This window comes from Lissotriton helveticus, chromosome 2_2 (genome assembly GCF_964261635.1).
Source record: "Lissotriton helveticus chromosome 2_2, aLisHel1.1, whole genome shotgun sequence".
NCBI lineage: Eukaryota > Metazoa > Chordata > Amphibia > Caudata > Salamandridae > Lissotriton > Lissotriton helveticus.
In genome coordinates this window covers 507,529,942-507,552,254 of record NC_136060.1, presented here as the reverse complement: position 1 = coordinate 507,552,254, position 22,313 = coordinate 507,529,942, and the positions used below count along the sequence as shown (strand labels likewise).

Below are 22,313 nucleotides of genomic sequence, written 5' to 3'. Positions count from 1 at the left end.
TTTGTATATATCTAGGGACCACAAATGTAGATTGTGAATATTTATAATGAAAAGCTAGGACTGTATGTATGTAACTTTCAGGTGAATTACACATACAAACAGCTCTTTGCGTTTTTGTGACTCACCTCTGACCTTGTGCACCTCCTCGGCAGCCTCACTTCAGAAGTTAGAATATGAATTGTTGCATTAACGGGCTGTATCCTTTCTTCTAGATCATGGCCAGCGATACCCTTATTATGAAGCGGATGATGATGATGATGACGACGACGATGAATATTTAGATATCTCTGATGAATTTGATGATGAGGATGACTCGCATGATTTCAGCACAAATACTTACTGCGGACTTCAGCGAGCCTTCCTGTCCTCTCAGACTCATCCAAAACCAGCATCCAGCAACCCCTTCCTTAATTTTACCATGCCCCTGCAACATAAAGTTACACCTGAGGTGAGTGTGCCTTGTCGACTGCTGGAAATCCTTATTTTGTTTTGGTTGAAAAGGTTTCATCCTATTGGCGAAGCCTTGCTAGATCATGATTTCTAAGTTGTCACTACAGGATGGCTCCGTTAAACACTCCCCACTGACACATTAAGACTTAGGTCACAAGTCTGAAATCTGGGGCGGTCTCCTTGATTTTCCATTTTTTCTAGGTTGGTAAACTTGTACCTGGTGATTAGGTATCTCACCAGAGAGTGTTCCTTGCAATGTCCCCCCTATGCAGTTTTGGTCCCGCCTGTAACATCCTGTTCTTGATTCGTGTTCATGTATGGCTGCATGGACTGTTCATTGAATCCTGGTTCTAAGAGGGGGGGGGAAGCATCCATCAGTACCTCATTTGCTTCTGTGTACTTACTCACCTGGCCCGTGGTGGTCGAGCAACCATGTCTCAAGGTCCCAAGCTATGTTAAAAAGCTGCGACGGCACATAATTACCAGCGTCCTGCCTGCATCCGGACTATCCTGGCTCTAGCTTTAGGTACTTGCCCTTCAGACGCACCTGCAGTGGTATTTTGCTGTTTAACATCAGTTGTAAAGAGTGGTTGCTGTCATGAAGGGAGTCAGCCTTCTGTGTGAGCTGAAACTGTTCTTCGTTGTCACTTGACTCTTATTCTGATCTCTGGGAAGGCTTTGTACTTCGTATCTCCTTGCATTGTCCCTGTCATCCTTAAAGCTGCTCTCAAAATCTCCTTTATAGGTTCCTCTTCTTACGTGCACTGTATCCTTTGCAGGTGCTAGAGAGTCCGATTGAATTTTGCAGTTTTGAAAATCATTCTCACATTGGTCAGGGTTTCTTGTAGACTGTTTGCAGGGATTGGTGGACCGCATTAATCACAGCATAGGGGCATTGTTGGTAAACTTCTATGACATGAAAATATATTACAAGTAGTGAAAATGGCTGTCCGGATACTGACACTTGTTTTATTTTCTGTAGGAGGCTCACGTTTGCAGAAGTTTAGCTTTGTCGTCTGACAGAGAACAGTGTTTGTAACATCATGAAATGTTCTCTTCATTTTCAGGAAGCAGAAAGGATTGCCCGTGAGCTGGTTGATGAAGAAGAAAGAATGAAAAATAAAGCTGAAAAGAAGAAACTTAAGAAGCAGGTAATTGGTTCCCTCTTTCAACTTGTGTCCAGAAGTCACTTCACAGGGCTCTTCTTTCACCATCCAGCATGAGCGGCCTATGCCACTGCACACAATGCTTCATTTCTTGTGTCAGTTTTGGTACCCTGTATGACACTTCTCCGACTGTCAGGGTTGTGTGTACATACGCCGTCTCGCCCACTGTTTCTTTCCCCTTCCAGCATGAGCAGCCTGTGCTACTGTTTATTGTGCTTCTTTGACCATGTGGCATGAGCATCTGTATCCAGCCGCGTATGATGCTTCATTGCCAGTGGTACATCGTGGGCTGTCTGGCTCAAGTGTCCGTTTGCTGCAGCACACCACTTCTTTCACTGTCCAGCAAGTGCGCCCTTTGCCACTACTTACCATGCGTCTTGGACCAACTGGCATGGACGTCTGTATCCCTTCGCACAGGATGCTTCATTGCCAGTGCTTGTTTGGCTCTGGGTATGGCATTTCTTGGGAAGTCCGACTCAAGTGTTCATATACTACAGCACACAGTGCTTCGGTTTTCTGTCCTGCAATGCCACTGTTGTTCACTTAGTACTTTCAGCTGGCCACAGACCACCATTTTGAATTCTCTTTTATATTACAGAGGCAGAAGGATCGTAAACGTCAACAAAAATTAGAAGAAGAATTAAAGAATAAAAAAAAAGAAATTAAAAGTGTAAAGGGAAATGAACCGGTGAGTAGCTTCTGTTGTATTAAGGCTTGTTCTGTTTTTTGTTTTCGGGTTTACCCAGTTATGTCACGAAAGCCAGTTGAGCATGGTGTTTTTAGGTCAAGCCTACTAGACAGCATAAACTGGTTTCAAAACCATCTATTGTAAACTTACTATGAAGGGCTTAGAACACCCATTGCTTGGCTTTATTGCTACTCTTATTTCTTTGCTTCTTGTTTAATTACTTTCTTGTCCATTTTTGTGTTTGTCCCTCCCACCGGAGCATAGCCTCTTTACCATTCTCTTGACAAGCTAGTTTGTCCCTCCCACCGGAGCATAGCCTCTTTACCATTCTCTTGACAAGCTAATTTGTCCTACCACTGCTCACCTTTGTGGAACTGCTTTTTGGTTAACCACTCCCATCAGTGTATGTGTTTTCAAGCTCCTCCCTGTTTTACTCCCTCCCCAGTCCCCACGCTTTCCTATGTGGTTCTATTTATATATGGAAACTTCTGCCAGCCCTCCCCAAAAACTCTTTAATATACTTAGTGTATTTTTTTTAAATTCACCAATCTAAATGGCACATGTTTTATTTTGTTGGGATTTTTTTCCCCCCATTGGATTTGGAACTAAATTGGAGTACTCAGTTGCAACTGGAGGACTGCCTACTGGCCTTTGACTCTTGAAACCTTCTCACGATGACACACTTTTATAGTCTAGATATACGGCAAAAATATCTGTGCCTAGATCCGCATTGTTGTTTCTCCACTGTGAGACAGTACTAGACCGAAATATTTTCACCTCCCCAGAAAGACACTTCCGGTAATCCCTCAAGACACAGTCCACTTGAAAAGACTCCACAAAAAGAAATCTATATATTTTAAGGAAGCAATTTCTGTAGAACTATTCTCGTACAGAATACCAAAGAAATAAAATGTCACAACAGAGCCACCTACGCCACAGGGGACACCACTGTGCCGAATGGCGCTGAACATAGCAAGCTCACCCCACACAAGGAAGATGCATTGGACAATTCTATTTTGGACTCTGACAGTGATGAGCCTTTGCACCAGCCTCCATCAAGCCCTCCCCACCTGACGTGATGTCAGCATACCACCCTGTTATGCAATGAGCTGCTGCTCAACTTGGCTCTACAGTCGAAAGAGTGACTTTCTCACTGAAACCTTTGTCTTGAGCAAAACAAACAGTGCAGTCTGCTTAAACCCCAGGGTGGACTGCACATATATGGCGACCACTCAATGCTCGTTCTATAACTTTGGCATTTTCTACCAGACTGTACGGTTGTACTCATAGCCCAGAAGATATCATTTGTGCAAGGCGGTAGAGAGGGGCCTCCCCAGCAAAGAAAGCAAGCATACCAACATTGTTTGGAAGAGAATTGCAGTGGGGTCAGCCACTAACTGACCAACTCCAACGCTCTGCTTTGCAGGTATCATCACTTACAATGAGAGGAGATGACAGAGCTTCAGCATCTACTTTGGGAGATGATTTGGTTCTCTCTGGCGTACACCGATAAAGTTTTATTGGTGAACTGATACCTGTTGTGGCTTCTCATTTAGTCCAGTTTGAAATCAAGGGCAGGGACTCGATAGGGAAACTGTGTAGCAGAGAAGGGACCATCCGTATAGGGGTGGTTAGATCAGACAAATCTATTCATTCCTCTAATCCCAATAGACCAGAACAGATTTTATTTTTATATAAAGAGGATTATTTTTCACATTAAATGTGCAATGAGTTCCCTAAAGTGTTTTCTGGAGAGGATGGAGAATAACTGGGGCATAAGATTGTGTTGAAAGCAAATCATACCCCTGTTAACCACTAAGTAAGAAATATTTCTTTTTTTATCAGGAATGAAGTTAAGCATGAATTTGAAAAACTATCCAGTGAAGGTATTATTGAAAGCACTGAGGAAAGTGAATGGTTATCCCCTTTAGTGGTGACCCGGGGTGCCAATGGCATAGTCAGGCTTTGAATAGATTTATGTAACCTTGACAAATATTTTATCAATACATTTCTACTTCCCAAATTCAGTGAGATACTGACAACGGTCAAGAGTGTTCAGTGGTTTACATCACTTGTTCTAACTTCAGTATTCCATCAAGTGGTCTTTTATCTAAAAAAAATAAGCCTGGGACCACCTTGATCACACCTTTCACGTGTTTTCAGTCGAAGCACATGTCTGACTTCAGCTGGAACTGCTGTTTTCTTACAAAATGACATTCTTATCATGGGTAGAGACCGGGAGGAGCATGACCGGAGAGTTAGGATTGGACTGCCAATAATGGATAGCAGGGTAGAACTGTGGTCAGGTGGTCGACTTTGAACCAAGAGACATAGGCCATACTCTCCACTTGTGCACTTAAGTTGTGTGATGATGTAAACTACTGTATCTCCTTGTACCAGCATAAACAACTTCTGCTTCGTGAGCATCTTTTTCAAGTCATGCTCTTAGAATATTCCTGCCTGTAAACACAGAAAATTCATGGTAGAATGTGCAATTAAGAGGGGAGAACTGGTATTTTGAAATGCAGAAACAATCGCTACAGCCCGTGCAGGCAATCTTTTCAGAAATTCTAAATTTACACCTTAGACTGCTTTCCAACAACAACTCTCTTCACTTCTGCACCAAGAATCTCTAGGGGGGTAACGTAAAGGGGAATAGAAGGAAACCGTAGCATGAGGTATAATGCGGCGTCAATGAAAGCATGGTTTCTTACTTTAACGAGCCACCAACTCTCATATCCAAGCACCGCTCTGGAAGTTGAGCGACAGCCTAGGTTCTATTTGAACAGCTTATGCCAATGTATCCTCAACTGAAGAACCCCTCGCTGTTGCAAATAGTCATTGAGAGCAGAGGTGGGTTGTTCGTGACTTCAATTAAGAATCCTAGGATGAAGAACAAAGGTTAAGTTAGGTTGCAGGATCTTCATTGAATGTCATTAACTTAGAATGGATTAGTAAGCTTGGCTCAAAGCAAACTGAGGTATCTAGGTTTATACACGGTGAAGGAATTCCATTTCTTTGAATAATGGGCAAAGACAACTAAACCGAGAACTGATCTGGGGGCAGCCCCACCATTTAGTTTGTCCATTCTAGATTCTAGATCCTGTGACTAGAGTCCCATGCAGCTTTTTTACAGCTGGTCTGACACTGGTATGTTTCTCAGCCAGCCACACTTGTTCTGTTTTCACTTGCTGAGTGAGCTCTTGGTTTCTCAAGTACAGGTTTGTTGCCCAGTAGTAAAGGTCAATGAAAGAATCTATTCATCTGGAGATGGATTGCTTGAATGTGGCTAGAGTCAGACAAAGCGAGCCAAAGCTGAACAAAAATTGGTTAGATTACCTCAAATGTTTGGTTCTGCCTAGGTAAAACTCGAGGACTCATCTGCATATTGCTGTTAAGGGTATATGTAATCCAGTAAGAATATGTTAACCAAGTTCAGAGGTAAACCACAAAATCTGTCACTCTTGATTAATTAGAACAAACCTACCCGAGGTCAATCCTTGCGGAAAAAATGTCAACTGTTTTTCATGCCGTCTTAAAATAATGCATTTAAAGATTCTGTTTTCATAAATATTTAGAAACCATGCACAGCAAAAAAATAAGTTGGCCTTAGGATGGAAGACTGGTCGACAAATCTTTTTTTTATTTCAATAATTTTTTATTACGTTTTCAGAAAAAGAGAACATATGACAATCAAATGAACACATTATGAATAAAATACAACAATTAATTAAAAATAAAAATATGAGCAGGAAATTCAAAAGAAGAGAAAAAACTAAAGTAATAGAAAAAAGAAGAGATAGAAAGGAAAGAAGAAGAGGAGGAATAAGAGAATTAGAGATTAAGAAAGACTAAGAATTAAGGTGCAGGTTCATGTGTAGAAAGATATGAAGTAAAGGGTAACCAAAGTAGGTCGGATTTGATTTTCTGAGAGAGAGAGTAAGAGAAGAAGCAGTAGCAATTCTGTGTTCATTGCAAACAAAGTTCCACCTAGATAATAATGATAATTTAGAGTTATCTTTCCAACAGGATAACATCACTTTAATAGAAATGAATACATCAGAGTAATATGATTAGTAATATCAAAATCAGGTGAGTAGGAACCAAGAAAAACATTTAGCATTGTTAATGAATATTGCATTGAAATAGTATCATACATTTAGACCAAATAGAGTGCCAGAACTTTAGAACATTCGAACATTCATAAAGTTGATGAAGAAAAGTCCCAGTAAATTCAAGGCAGGACCAGCAAAGGGATGAGGAAGTAGGGGAAAACTTGGATATATGAAATGGGGTAATACCAGCTCTACTATAAATGAAGTACATGGATTGAGTAAAACGTGCAGCAGTAGAGGTTTTAAAGAGTTTGAGCCATAATTTATCCCAAGAAGAGATAGGGGGTGACATAGATAAGTCTGCTTCCCAGAGTAATTCAACGGGATTTAGGTCGTTCAGTCGCATGAGATAACAACAACTTATAAATGAAAGCAGCCTTAGGTCTTTGCTCTTGAGAAACTCTATATAATGGTGAAGTGAGCGATGGAGAGGTTAAGGGGAAATTATTGGAAGATAAATAAGACTGCAAAGCTGTTGATATTAGAAGGTATTCATTAGGAAACTAATCAGGTAAATTATATTGAGACTGTAATTCCAGGAAGGGAATAACAGAATTATGTTGGATTAATTGATGGATAAAAATAATTCCCTTCTCCTTCCAATGCTGGTAATAAAATGATTTAAGTTTATATTTGACAAACTTGTTATACCAAATAGTGGAAGATAGAAAACATTGGTATGTATCTAAACCCTGAGAAAAAATACTATATAATAGTCGGGAGTATTTTTAAAATAGGATTATCTGATAAGAAGGAGCAATTGGACATGTATATTATATCTCGAAAAGAAAAGTATTTTAATAGAGAACGTTCAAAGACAATCCAACGAGAGAGAGGGATATCAACAAAATCATGAGTTAAAGAAAAAAATGTACGAATTAAAAATGCAAAATGATAAGATTTAAAATCTGGAAAGCCTACACCTCCTTTTGTTTTGGGACGTTTAAGATTTTCATAAGAGCAATGCTGAGGGTTTTATTATTCCATTAAAACTTTGTACAAATAGTTAATCTGTGAAAAATATGAAGCAGGGACTCTGAAAGGTAACATGGATAGTGTAAAAAGGACATGAGATATAATCATCATTGTGAATAGTGTCTAATCCACCCCATCGGGATAAAAAAAAGGGGGTACCAAGAGAGAAATAGTGATTGTATTTTGGTAATTAGAACATTAAACGTATTACTAATGATGGAAGATAATGTAGAAGAAAACCAAATACTGAGGTATTTAATTTTTGTGGAACACCAAGTAAAGTTAGTGTTATTAAACATGTATTGATAACAAGTAGAGTTTAAGGGCAAAACCTCGGTTTTAAAAAGTTCAACTTATATCCAGAGACACTGGAGTATAGCCGAACTTCCTCCAAAAAGGGTGGGAGGGAAGAATTAGGATCAGACATATATACCAGGGTATCATCAGCGTACGCTAACAGTTTGGTTTCTATAGCATTATGTGAAAAGCCAGAGATACCTGAATTAATTTGAATCCGCTCAAGGAAAGGTTCGAGACATAATACAAAGAGCAAGGGAGAAAGGGGACATCCTTGGCGTGCACCTCTATATAATGGAAAGTATTTAGAAAAATGATTGTTAACAAAAATACTTGCTCGAGGACCAGAATATAACAATTTAACATAAGAAATAAATTTTTTACCAAAACCAAACCATTTCAGTGTGTTGAACATGAATTGCCAATTTATGCGACCGAATGCTTTTTCAGCATCTAAAGACAATGCTGCAAGTGGGGATTTGTACTTTTTTCCGAAGGAGATAACATTAGCAAACATGCGAGCATTGTCTGACGCCAATCTGCCCCCAACCAAACCAGTCAGAAATTCTACTTTTACACCTAAGACCGTTTTCCAACAACAACTCTTTTCACTTCTGCACCAAGAATATCCAATGGGGAGTAAAGGGGAATAGAAGGAAACAGTAGCATGAGGCATAATGCGGCGTCAATGAAAGCATGGTTTCTTACATTAACGAGCCACCAACTCTCATATCCAAGAATCCCTATGGAAGTTGCGCGACCGCCTCGGTTCTGTTTGAACAGCTTATGCCAATGTATCCTCAACTGAAGAACCCCTCGCTGTTGAAAAATAGTGATTGAGAGCAGTGGGGGGTTGTTCATGACTTTAATAGGAATCCTAGGATGCAGAGCAAAGGTTTAAAGTTAGATTGTAGGATCTTCATTGAATGTCATTAACGTAGAATAGTATGCTTGGCTCGATGCAAACTTGGCTCCAGGCACACTGAGGTTTCTAGGTTTAGCATTCCATTCCATTTCTCTGAATATTAGGCAAAGATAACTAAACCAAGAACTGTTCTGGAGGCAGCCCGAGCCTTTATTGTGTCCATTCTAGAATCTAAATTTGCACCATAATGTTTGGAGATACCATGACTAGAGTCCATGCAGCTTCTTTACAGCTGGTCTGACACTGTTACGTTTCTCAGCCAGGTTGCTTTGTTTTCACTTGCTGAGTGAGCTCTTGGTTTCTCAAGGACCGGTTTGTTGCCCTGTAGTAAAGGTCAATGCAAGAATCTATTCATCTGGAGATGGATTGCTTGAATGTGGCTAGACCCGGATAAAGCGAGCCAAAGTCGAACAAAATTGATTAGATTACCTCAAATATTTTGTATTGCCTAGTTAAAACTCGAGGACTCATCTGCATATTGCTGTTAAGGGTAAAAGTGGGAGAGGTGTGGCGCTGCGGCCAGGGCGGCTGACACTGGAATCTGGGGATCACGGTTCGATCGCCGGCGGCAGGTTAGGAAAGCACCATGTGACTGGGCAATATCTTGCTTAATATTCCCAACAGCCCCCAGCGCCTGGAGACCCATACGGATGTTTGTTCGCACTTTACACATGTGGATTATGATTATTATTATTATTATCCAGTAAGAATATGTTAACCAAGTTCAGAGGTAAACCACAAAATCTGTCTCTCTTGATTAACAGCAAATCTAGAACAAACATAAATCCATTTAACCCCTTGCGTGCTCACTAGTGCTGCGAACGGCCGACGCAGCCTCGCCTTCTTCATCAAACGCCCGCAACGCGGCGGAATACCCGCCGCGGTAAACAGGTTAAAGATTCTGTTTTCATAAATATTTAGAAACAATAAATAGCAAAAAAATAGTTGACCGTAGGATGAAAGATTGGTTTACGAATCTTTAAGATGAAGATTTTTTTTGTTTGGGAAACATTCTCCACAGTGATAGGTTTTCTATTTTGTCATAATTCCCTGCTTTTGTCATTCCAGAGACTCAACACCAGATAAGTGAAAAGCTGTTACTTGTGCCATAGATCTGTGCGTGTAGACTCTTATGAATTCTGACTTGGAATCGAACCATGACATTGAATGCCAATTCTTCTGGCTGTGTTCTGCATTTTAATCACTGTGCAACATTTAAACTTAAATTGTTTTAAAAATTGTGATCCCTGTTCAACTTAACCATTTTTCCCTTGAACCACTAGGTTCGTAGCTTTTGTGTGTGATCCCATATGAAGGAGTGTAGCGTAATTGAGCATGTATTTTGTTTTTTTACCTATAGGAAAAAGGTTCTGGGGATTTTAGTGCTATAAAGGAGTTGGAGATAGAGAAAAAGAAGCAAGGTGTTAGTATATCTTCCGAGAAAGGGCCACCTCCGGATGCCCAACACAAAAGTCTGTCCAAAAATAGCAGTATAGCGTCGGTGACCCCTCAACTCGAGTCAACTTGTAGTGAAGAGACGGAGGAGAGCGAGCAAGAAGAGGATTTTGATCAAGACGAATTGGAGGTACATTTTTTGTGGAGGGAGCATGGCTAATTGAGATTCTGTTTATGGTATCCAACAGAAATAGGGGCCTTCCTCAGAGTAATGTCTCATCCACACTATTCTACAATGTTCAGTGGTGCCACCAAGGTGCATGCGTTAGTTAACTTGAATGAAACAATGGAGGACTGCTTAGTGGCACCACGCCGCAGGCTTCAGACCATTTCCATTTGCATCACAGATTCTCACAAACCATCATCAGTCGCACCTCACGTCCTCGGTTAAAAGCTTAGGAGTAACATTAAGTGAGGACCTTTCTTTGAAGAGGCAAGTAGGTACTGTGGTATCTGCCAGCTTTTTTCAACTTAAGAAAATAAGGAAGATAGCTCACTTTCTTACGCAGGCTGCTCTCACTCAGGTCATCATTGCCCTTGTCCTGTCTCGACTGGATTTCTCAAATAGTCTCTATTTGGGGCTTCCAGCGGGCGTGCAAGAAAGACTTCAGCTGTTCCAGAATCAGGCCGCTAGACTTATTCTGGGACTTACAAAGTGGCAATCTATTAGACCTGGTTTGAAACAATTGCATTGGTTACCTGTTATGCAGCAAATTGCATTTAAGACCGGGTGTATTATTTTTAAAACCTTACAAAATACAGGCCCAAAGTTCATAAAAGATCTTGTCTCTAAATACAACCCATCATTAAATCTTCGTTCTGCTCAAAAATCTCTATTGATTGTTCCTTCTTTTAAAAAGAAACGTCTTGATGGCTGCTGCTTCGACCATCTTGCAGCCACCTTCTGGAATTCGCTTCCTTTGCATTTGAAATTGAGTGGAGACCTTCTCAGCTTCAGACACTCTGTTAAAACCTGGTTGTTCATGCAGGCCTACTGCTGAGTTGTATTTTACTTCATATCTGTGTTGTGTTCCTTTCGATAGCGCCATGAAGCCCCTGGGCGTACGAGCGCTTAATAAATATATATTAACATAACATAACATAACCTCACAGGCTCTCCTGCTTTCTCCAGTTGTACAACATGGGCTAGGGGCGTTATTCATTGGCACTCTCGGTGCTCTTGGGAATTCTTCATCGACCACATCTACCGGGGCACCCCTCAGAGCATCAGACAATTTTCAGTGACATCACACAGGTTTTTATGCTATATTTGTGGGGACTCTATTTATGCGTTAAATCATATGTCCGTTCAAGCCATATTTTATACGAGATAGCATTCTATGCTAGTTAGCATATTAACGTGCTTGTCTGTTTGCTGATGGGATTCAACTCTGCTTTTGCTCTAACATGCACCTCCTGACCTCCTGACCTTCCTACACTTCTGTCTGTCTCAAGCTGTTCATTTCCTCTCCAGTTCATGTCAAACTAACTTTTATATTTCCATTTTAGGCAGAGTTGGATATGGACAGCTCTTTTGTTAATCAAGTGTGGCGTAAGGTAGAAAGTAAGCCGAAATTAGAGAAAAGAGAAAAAAATATTAAAAAGGAAAGGCCAATATCGGAGAAAAGCCCTGGCAAATTACCTGTGAAATCGAAAGACGAGAAGACTGCGGCACCTGTACGTGTAAGTTGTAATGCTCTTTTCTGTACTGATTGTAAAGGAGGGGCGGAGGGGGGTTACTGCACTTTAGTATGCCAAGGGAAGCTGCTTTTAGATACTTAGACTCAATTGCTTATAGTCTCAAAGGTACTACTTGTAGCAGGCTGGTGGGTTCTTTAAAAGTAGGTACATGGTGCTTTGCAGAATTCCTTATGACTGAGGTGTGGGTTTACAATTGCCTTCTGAGGGGAAAACCAGCATCATTACTAAAGTCTTACTATTAAGACAGACCTTATCTGAGTCCTAAGGACGCGCCGGGGTCTCCGCTGGGGAAAAGACTTTACTGGTCGGACTTATCGGATTCCGATTGGGGTACTCTACCCACCACACCTAACCATAGACGGGGTGCTGCTGGAGCTTACATTTCCAAAGATTAACGGATGGATCTAAATTATTGCCACACGCAGTAACATCAAGTCTCTGGACCCACAGTTCCTATTCTCCATTATACACGTGTGAATCAGCGGTTACACTGACCAGACATACTCACTTGGAAGCCTTGATCTTAATCTATTGGATCACTTCTCGCGCTTCCTACGGTTCTAATTATATAGAGCCACTACCTCCAATCATCATTTGGAATTTCTCTTCACCTGTAGAAGCCCTGAAGAAGTCCCTTTTCCGTGACGAAACGTGTTGGCTGTATGGTGCTTCATTCCCCTTGTGTTGAAATAAAGAAATGAAAATGAGGAACCACACTTTCCGTGATTCATTGAAATTTGTGAACAAAATGTGAAAAACTGTGGTGCACCTGTGCTGTTGTAACTTATCTGAGTCCTAACTCTGTTCAACAAAGCCCTGATTGACACCTGCATGGGTACTTGGGATAAATCCTACCTTCCGAAAAGGCACCCTACTCCCAAGAGCCTGATCGTTATGGCATTTACGAGCAGGATTGATACTAATTCTTTCCTTTCCATCCCCCCAGATGGAGTCTTGAGGCACTTGGAAAAAGGAAGTTCTCATTAGCTAGCTTTACCCTTCGGTTAGTCAACGCCAGCTTTTATCGGATTATGTACTCAATACATTATGGGTGATGGTCGCAGAAATCTTGTCGAAAGTCCCAGAGGAATTCTGCGCTCACTTTGCATTCAGTATGGTTAGTACGTGCAAATCTGCAATACTGTCCTGCCTGGACACAACAGACTGTTTATGTAGAGTAGTTTGAGCCAGTGTGGTTCTTCGCAGCATGTGTGGATAAGAACCACAGACTTCTCCGGTTATGTCCAGTTTTCACTCATGGATGTGCCTTTTGACAGGCCTCGCCTGTTAGACAAGATGCCGACGCCGCCTTAGAGCCTTTAAAGAAGTAGAGTCACAGCATGCCCCCTGGCTCTTTCCACACCCTCATGGCAGTGTCTCCAATAATGTTGCTCCTTTTGAGGCACTGCCAGGGGTTTTATTTATCGGTAGTGCCCTAAATACTACCCCAACTCCAGGCACCCAAGTCATCTCTGGGAAGTGGATCTAGCAGCAGTATGCAGGTGCATGGGGACAGTGAACCACCCAGACCCCTATAGCTCCAGCAGCAGCCTCCGAGCAGCTTTAGTGTGCCCATTGCTGAGGTTGTGTTGTGGTATAAACGCAACAGTGGTTCGGGAACTAATTAAATAGAAGGACAACAGTTATGAGTATCCATTCAAAGAACACATATATGAATAATGAAGTACCCACAAACATATATCAAAAAATCATTTGTTAATAATAAAGATATAAAATACTCCAATATACAATAATACAATGGTGCGGACAAGGTTCCACACACATATATAACTAAAAAAAGGACAAACCTAAGTGTAAACAAAATCAACGGCAAATGAAAAAATACAGAGACCAGTTTATCAAATGACAAAAACAAAACACTATAAATGCTTCCTCTTGATTTTTTGCTAAGGAAGGCGTCGATGGCGTTTTGACTTTGCTAATTTATCAGGTCATCATTAGGATTTAATGTATAGAGCAACCATCAAATATTCAAGCAATGCTGTTTCAGTCTCAAGCATGAAATCAATGAGAGACCTGCCGCTACGATCAATCCAAAATATAATTTACGCAAGACAATTGAGGTATGAAGTGGCATAAAGATTTTCAAAGGAATTGTCACCGAAACCTCCGGGTTCCAAGCCGCGTGTTGGTTTTAATCACTTAAATCACTGTTCTTTGAATGAATCATCATGTTATACCTGTTATCTATCTTGTTAATATCTTCCTGAACCACTGTTGTGTTCATATTGTTTATTAGCCCCAGGTTTGGGTTACAGGGATGCCCCTGTTTGTTGCAATCGGGTTGTATTGTGGGCCAAGGAGGGAAACTGTTGTGTATTGTTTTGACTTCAGTCATGTTGTATCTTCTTTCTTTACATGTCTCTTGAAGCGACTCTATGTCCGCACTTTGCTCGACTAGGAAGACGTGGATCTTTTTTCCTTTTAGAACGAAAGTTACACCTCTTCACATTAAGAGACGGAGTGCCTGCAACTTATTTCCTCTGTATGTGGAATTGCTGTACGAGTCTGGTCTGTGTTTGATTGTATGGTACTCCCTTGTATAAGAAGACGTCCCTAACACTGTGATAACCTCAACATGAAGAATTTCCCCACTTCCGCCTTTACGTTTTCTCATCTTTGTTTCTGCCTCGAGTGCTACTGATCTTTTTGTGGCTGTAAGTCTTTTCAGGAAAGACCTTGTTTCTTACTGTTAACCTGTCCGCTGTCCTACAGCCACTTCCTAATATTGTCCATCTTCAAGGAGATTCTCATGTATGCTCCTATTTAGAGGGGACCTTCCTCTTGCTTCGATTTCTCGACCCATTTCTACACTGCTTCCCAACAGCATTGGGGTTCTTGTCCTAACCGCTTGAAGCCTTTTTATGTCAGTGTTGTGTGATGCATGGTGGTGCTCAACTGAAAGGCCATCCCCATAGGAAAGTCTATTTTAAGCATCTTTTCTTTTTGTTCAGGGCCTCTTTCCTTCGTTTTGGTAACTTCAGTTTTTCCCTTGTGCTAGATCACATAGCAGTATAATTGAGCTCTCTTTGTACACCGCTGGGGCTGGTCTCCTGGCCTCTCTGACTACTTGTTTCTTTTGTGAGAAGGGTTGACATTTTAACAAGTATGTCTATTGGTTTCCTGTTCTTGGATGTTTCGCCTCGGACCCATCGAAGCCGCTCTTTCAAATGGTATCAACTCCCCCTCTTTAAGGCCTAACACATGACCAGAGGTTACTTGGACATATGAAGCTATATCTGGCACGCCAGCTTCTTCTCTGGTGTTCTAGATACAAATGTTTTTGTCTCTCCCTGTTCTCTTGTTCTTTGCAATTCATTTGCAATTCTGGATGTGTTACTTTTCAAGAAGACATCTTTGTACAGTGATACCTTCAAGTGTTGTTACTACCTCCATTACTTTAGCGCCCGGATGATCCGTTCTTGTCTCAGATTATTTTATTTATTGAATTTTTTTTTTTCCTGGAGTCCAATTCCTGATCAAGAGGTTTTCATGTCTTCTCTGCATTCTCTCATGCAGGTTTTTCAATCTTCCTTATTCAGGCCTGAGTCTCCCATGTTGTTAACCTGCTGGGGCCTTGTGTGAGTGTCCTTAAGTCCCCCTCTTTTTTTTAGGCCTTTTCTTGGTTGGAATGTAGCTGCACTGATAATTTCTTATTGCTGTGTGTAGCCTATAGTCTGTAGTATGCTCAGGACAGCACTCAAATATTTAACCAAAAAACTGCCTTTTGAGTTGGTCACATCATTATGTAGTTTGCGAACTGCAACCGCTAACAATACCACTGGAACCCTATTTAAAAATCCACAAAGACAAAGTGGTCTTGAGGACCGACCTAGTTTCTACCCAAGGTGCTTAAAACATCTCACAGTAACCAGACTGTACGGTTACCAGCCTTATTCCAAGCAGACAATCACACGCAGAAAGGTCCCTCCACACATTAGATGCCAAACGTGCAGTTACTTATCGCCTGCAGGAAACAAAACCAATTGGAAATGGGAGCCATCATCTTTGCACCTACAACTAAGTACTCACCAGTTTCAAAAGAGATAGTTGCAGGATTGCTAGTCAAGACAGTACCAGCATTTTGCAGGTTGATAGGAGGAGAACGGGGGGAAACCAAAGGCTCGCTCTACAAGGGAAAAGGGAGCAATGCTGGCTGTGTTTGTCATTGACTTCCGTGCAGCCGCCATGTGGTCCTCTGTACATTCCTTCATGAAGCATTTTTGTGAAACAGGCTAGCACAGTCTGAACAGAAGGTGCTGAACAGTTTCGAAAAAGGGGACCCCTATATGCTAGTGATACACTTGCTATACATAGGGAAATAATTATACTTTGAAAAAGGTCTATAGCCAAGTGGGAACAGTCTTAATATACACAACATTATATGAAAAAACCCATATATATTTTTTTGGGGAAAACAAGGAAATAATGTGGCCCAGCAGTACAGAGGCTCAAGGCAAAATTACTCTTAAAGTTAATCAACCATCTCTTGTGGGCTTTGTTAGCTGGTCAATGCTAGTTTGTGGCTCTCTTTGCTTGTGAACAATATCTTGCGAGTTCTGTTCTGTGATGGATGGTAGTTTGCAGACGCCTTTGATTGGTGTGTGTTAGTTTGTGGTTCCTTTGCTGGTAATGATAGTTTCTCTGAGATGGAGAATGTGGTTGGTGTGCCTCAGGGCTGTGTGCAAGAACAGTTCCATCATTTACTACCTTTCAGCCTCTTATGAGGACTATTCACTTTTAATTTTGTTGAGTATTTAATATTTACATTGTTCTTGTTTTTTAGACCGTCGAGGGAATTAACCCCATGCAGCAGTGCATACAATTTGCTGGTAAGTGTTCTTGTTCTTTAACATTGTTTCATAGTGTCCCTAAAAGGATAATTACTTATGGTGCCAATTTGGCAACGTATTGTTTACTCTTTTCTGAGATTTAATACATCTGTACCTTTGCTCACTTACCGCTTATATGACCACCTAAGGGGGGCAATATCTTCTGGTCCTATCTTTTCTTCTAATGCCCTATTGACTTTCATATTAAATATTTGCTTTAGCTGAAACAACCCACATTTTCTTTCACCTCTAAGGGCCATGCAATCCTTAGGCACAGGTCCCAAACTAAAGCTGTTGCAGGACATGCTCCCTCCACTCAGTTATAAAGTTATCCTGAAGGTCCCCCTTCAAACAATATAAATGCAAATTATATTTTTGAGTCTGCCTTCTACATGTTCCAGAGTCATAAGTATCTAGTTCCTTCTTCTCGTGTGAATGCAGACGGGTTGTTTTGCCGTGCCTCCCCATTGCAGCGCTCACCAGGTGTGTAGACTGTAGCTCCAGCCAGTGGGCCGGGACGAGAGGACCGCACTCTGTAGTTATTGGGTCTTGGGATAGTTATTTGTATGAATGGTGGTGGCCAGTGATGGGGAAGGGGGGATACCACTTAGTCAGTAAAGTAGCATTTAGCGGGTTGATTACTTGATGAGTATTGTCTTTCAGACATCTTTAAAGGTGGGTGTCGCGTCTCAGCTTTTGGTGTGGTCCAAGATGCTCACAAACACGGGCCAAAACCACTGATTTATCTCTGTGCTTCATCATCTCTTCAGAATATGGCTCGCCTTGTACACTCTCCACAGAAATGAAAATGTGGCTGGCTGCAGAGCCTGGCTGCTTGCTTTTAGATATGCAGGCGTTGAGTTATGTTTGTATGGCCTCATACAGGTTGTATTGCAGACGTCCATCTAGGTTTAGATCTGTGATTTCCAAAACAGAGATGTGGTGGTGAACCTATCTAATAGTATTGATCATTCTTCGACATGGAATCTTTCATAGATTCACATGCTTGAATCATCTGTTTCCAGGCTGAGAATCCCCAGTACTTTTAAAATGGCAATAAACAGTTAAGTTTGGGCTAATAGCTATCTTGTTTGTTTAGTAGCACAACTACTTTATTTGAAACAGCTCAGTGTTCAGCCATCAAGGTGGAAGTACTGAACTTTCCACTCCCTTCCCCTCCTTGAAGCCACTATTGCAATGCTGTGGGTGAAGAGTCGCCAGAAAGAGCTCTTTACTTTCTAACCTGATGTTTGATCAGCTTTTCGAATTCTACTTGATCTTCCCTGATTACAATGAGCCCCAGGCTCCGCTCCACTCAAATGGGAATTGTTTCCAGGGTGTTTTTATATCTTTTCAGGCCCACGGAAAGAACTGCCATCATGGCAGTAAGGAGAAGACTTCTGTTATGTTACTTGTATTTACAAAGCGCACTATTACTCGCAAAGGTACCCTAGTATCAACAAGTGTGCGTGCCTTGCCCTGCGTATAGTAGGATGGATATGTTATGTGTATCTGTAAAGCACACTATCGCCCACGAGAGTATCCTGATACTGAGCAGGTGTGTGTCTAGCCCTGCCTAGGGTAGGTTGGTTGATTGAAAACTCGAGAATCAAAAGAGGGAGGGAGAAGATAAAGTTCCACTCAGCTTCCCTTAAATGAAAATGTAAAATCAAAAGGAGTGAAAGAGCTGTGTTGAGACGGGGTTGGGTTGACGGGCGCAACACCAAACTTGTTGAGACCCTCAATAGTGTTCTTCCCCCAAAGACATGATTCCCGTTGGCGTACTTAGCCGCTGATTGTTACATCATTGGGTCTTTTCCTCCACCAGGAGGGATTGTCTCTTGAATCTGAAACCATATGGGATCCACTGTGTTAGGAAATAAGGTTTAAAAATACCTCCTACCTTTAGAAAGGACACGTGCTATGAAATAAAAAATGCGAGATGTGAAAAGAGAGGTATTGGGTGTCTCGCATCGATCTCTGGAAGATGTGAGAGACACCTAATGTGGATCACTTATGGTTTCAAATTCAGACAGGTTTTCAGCTTCTCCTGGTATTCAAGAAGTGAGGAGGCGGCTGTGATGTGGAGTGAGAAGTCATTCCACACTTTGGAAGTGATGTAAGCGAAGGCCCGTCGTCCTGATCTTGTTCTGTGTATGCGTGGGATTTGTGCGAGTATGAGTCAAGAGGAAGTGGTTGATGGAACCAGATGTGGCTGTTCAGGTAGGTGGGGCCTAGGTTGTGTAGGTCCTTAAATGTGTGTGAGAGGAATTTGAAATGAGCAGTATGTGTTTCAGAAGCCAGTGGAGCTCCCTGAGTGAGTTGCTTGGTGATTCAGGCATATAGGTTGTTCCCGTAGTCAACTTGCTGGTGACGATGGCATGAGTGACATTTTTTCGGTTGTTGCTCGGGTGCCATTTGAAGATCTTTCTCGCTCATCAAGGTGTGGAGAAAGGATGCAGTGACGGCATTGACTCGTGTGATCCTATCCAGTTTATTGTAAAATGGAGTTTCAGAGATTCCTGGCGTGGGTGCTGGGTTTAGGTTCAAATTTTTCCGGCCACCGGTAAAAATACCATAGCAAGGTGTTGTTGCCGAAGATCACTACTTCTGTCGTGTCAGTATTGAGCTTGAGAGAGTTGTTTTTTATCCAGTTAGCGACTTTGGTCAGGCAGGTGATAAACTTGTATCTTGCCTTGGGGGTCTTGTCCATGAGGGCGAGTATGAATTGTGTGTCGAGGACATAGGAAAGGATGTTGATACTGTGTGCGTGGATGATTTTGTCCAGTGGGATCAATTATAATGCATTGAAGAGGGTGGGGCTGATCAGTGAACCGTGAGACATTCCGAAGATGAGTTTGCCAGGCTGACAGCTTTACTTCTAGCAGAGAGCAGGCCCTTGAGTGCCAATCTCGTGCAGGCACCTCATGAGGATGGGGTGTGAGACAGTGTCAAATGCTGCAGGGAGGTCCAGGAGAATGCGGGCTGACATGTCTCCTCTGTCAAGGATCATGTGGATGTCTGCTGTGGTTGTGAAGGCTACCGCTTTTCTGCTGTGGTTGGGTTTGAATCCGGACTCTGACCATTGGGGAGCAGGATGTTGGTGCATGCAGTGATCTAGCCATTGAGGTTTTTGATGGCTTTTTGTCATTTGCTGGTGGGCTCGGGCTGGTACACGGAGAGAGCAGAAGCCCAGTCTTTTTCTGCGATTCTTCTTGAGCTACGGCAGGCGGGTATGGTAGTTTTAGGTTTGTAGTGGTGTGGTATGAGTAGGCTGAAACTGACATGGGCGTAGTCTGTCCAGGTCATAGTTGCTGGTTTGTTCACTGTGAGGTTGCTGATTCGGTCCAGTGGTTTCTGACCATGTGGGAGGGTGTCTGTAACGTGATGGGTGAGGCAGAGTGGTTTTGGAAGTGCCGAAGAGTATGGATCGGTCTGGTCTTCCAGATGAAAGTTAAGGTCTCGGAGGAGGATGAAGTTGCTGGCGTTGATGAGGGGTGCAAGGAAGTCCATGATGTCATTGACTGAATTGGTGCGGGTCCTGGTGGTTTGTATATGATGGTTCTGTCCAGGGAGAAGTTGGCTGCGATGTGAATCTTAATCGCGAGGTGTTCGGTAGTTGGTGGGGGTGTCCATGTAGGTGCTGCAGCTGATGATGTCTTTGAATATGATGGTGGCCTCCGCTTCTGCGCTTGTGCTGATGGTCTTGCCTAGTGATCTTGTAGCTGGCAGGATGGCTGTAGCAATGTCTGGTGTACTTTGGGTTTAGCCATGTTTCTGTGAGGGAGAGCAGGTCCGTAGCATAGTTTTGCAGTAGGTCCTATATCTATGTGGGGTGTTTGGAGAGTGAAAGTGCTAGTGTTGCGTGGGTGGTGGTTGGTCTGTGTGAGCAGGTGTCTGATTTGTGTGTTAGTTTGAGTGAGTGGGGTGCTGTGTGAGGTTCATGCGGGAATGGTGGTCCTAGGGTGTGGGAAGAGTGCATGAAATAAAATACCGGCTTTTGAGAACTTGTAGGTGAATGCTCAATCCATGTTGTGGTGTGGCATAAATGTGGCAAGCAGCGGCTGGTGTTGAGAGCTCCGAAGAGCACGGCAGAGTATTGATGGGTAGAGGAAGGGCCAGAGTCCAAGCGCTGTGTGCAGTCCAGGCATGGACTGGCTCAAACATGCCTGCCTTTGGCGTGCAAGCAACGCGTCTGTGCTGTGGCCACCATTAAGTAGCCAGTAAGGCTGTTTTGACACGAAAACAGTGGTGTCGCTTCCTTTGAAGATGGATGTTGGAGCTCTTGAAAACATCTCCCTGTGGAAGATCTGTGCAGATGAGCCGCACTTTCTGTGTATTTATTTTCTATACCCATCTTCTAAATCTTCTTGCTGTGTTTGTAAGATGTTCCCTTCTAAGTATCTAATGGACATGGAAATTGACCCAGTTCCTCTGGTTTGGTCTGCTACCCCCGTGGCTCTAGTTGGGTCTACTAGCCCCCCTGGTGCCTCTGGTTGGGTCTGCTCGCCCGCCGGTGCCTCTGGTTGGGTCTGCTCGCCCGCCGGTGCCTCTGTTTGAGACTGCTTCTCCCCCCCCCCCCCCACAAAGTTGTGATGGCAATGCTTACAGTACTACAGTTTGTCTTGACTTTACAGTTTTGGGTGTATTTCATTGCTTTTTGCTCTCTAAAAAGCTTTTAATAAAAAGTTGCACGTGTTTACATCACAGCTTGTTTTTACCCTGCTATGCCTATAGACCGCCTCCTGTAAGCCTCGCTGATCGTTTTGATTTACTCCTGCAATTCTCCTACAATTCATTGTTTCATTTAAAGTTCCCTGCTGCCAAATTCCTGGCTCAATCTTCCTTCTCAGTCTGTCACCAGATTTCCGGACTCTGTCGTCTCTTGCACCTTTCTGCTGTCCCATCACTGACTGCTTCTGTTTCATTTCTTCTCTCAGATTTAGGTAATAAGATGGCGAGTGGAGGTCACTTTGCGGCGGCTGTTGTTTATTTTACTGAAGCTATAAAATTAAACCCTCGGGACTACAGGTGAGTTCTCTTGTTGCCTTTAATGGTATTTCATTGAGGGGTATGCCTTAGGCTTACTCCGGGTCTTGCCACCCAAGTCTTGTTGCAGCCAGGTGTTTTTGAAGGTTACTTTGTTGAACCAGATGGGGGATGTCACCCTTTTTCTGCTACTTTTTTTTACCTTTATTCAGCTCTTTTCTGTTAGTTTTTGGACCTTTATTTTCCTTTCTCTGCTCGTTTCTGACCTTTATTTAGCCTCTTTCTGCTCGTTTTTCTCCTCCTACTACCCATTGCTCCACCCTCCCCCCCAGCACACTGAAAACTCAAGACCTGGCTCTTCTTCAGAGACGTCGCATCCACAGCGCCCAGATACCCCTAGGGGTGATAGTGCTGCGCTATACCAATGCTGATTGGTGATAAAAGCAAAGAGCACAGATTTCAGTGGCCTGTGGTGAGGGTCGGACCAAAGAATTTATGGTGGTGGGGTGGGGGCAGTGCCTTTGTTTCTAGCTCATGGTCTGTGGTTTACCCAGGCTTGGTTGTCAGGAGGGTCTATGGCATGGACGGTGTCCCCCCTACAGTTTCATGGCAAGTGGGTTTCTGTGCTTTTGAGTCAAGAGAATGGTTTTGATGCGCAGCCGGAACTGCCTGTAGTGTCTTGAGCGTTGGATGGTATTT

General features: G+C 42.6%; 1 protein-coding gene across 4 annotated transcripts in view; it reads left to right on the top strand.

Moving 5' to 3' along the window:
* The window catches only part of TTC31 (tetratricopeptide repeat domain 31), a 136,032-nt gene that overhangs the window by 41,540 nt on the left and 72,179 nt on the right, over window positions 1–22,313 (top strand). For 2 of the 4 annotated variants that reach the window (XM_078678784.1, XM_078678786.1), the window contains exons 4-10: window positions 213–448; window positions 1,518–1,601; window positions 2,215–2,304; window positions 9,977–10,201; window positions 11,581–11,748; window positions 16,580–16,625; window positions 21,566–21,656. In XM_078678784.1, the coding sequence (XP_078534910.1) occupies window positions 213–448; window positions 1,518–1,601; window positions 2,215–2,304; window positions 9,977–10,201; window positions 11,581–11,748; window positions 16,580–16,625; window positions 21,566–21,656 (940 nt within the window). Of the gene's footprint in view, window positions 1–212; window positions 449–1,517; window positions 1,602–2,214; window positions 2,305–9,976; window positions 10,202–11,580; window positions 11,755–16,579; window positions 16,626–21,565; window positions 21,657–22,313 lie in introns of all 4 variants that reach the window. The other 2 variants (XM_078678782.1, XM_078678785.1) reach the window with 1 other exon arrangement.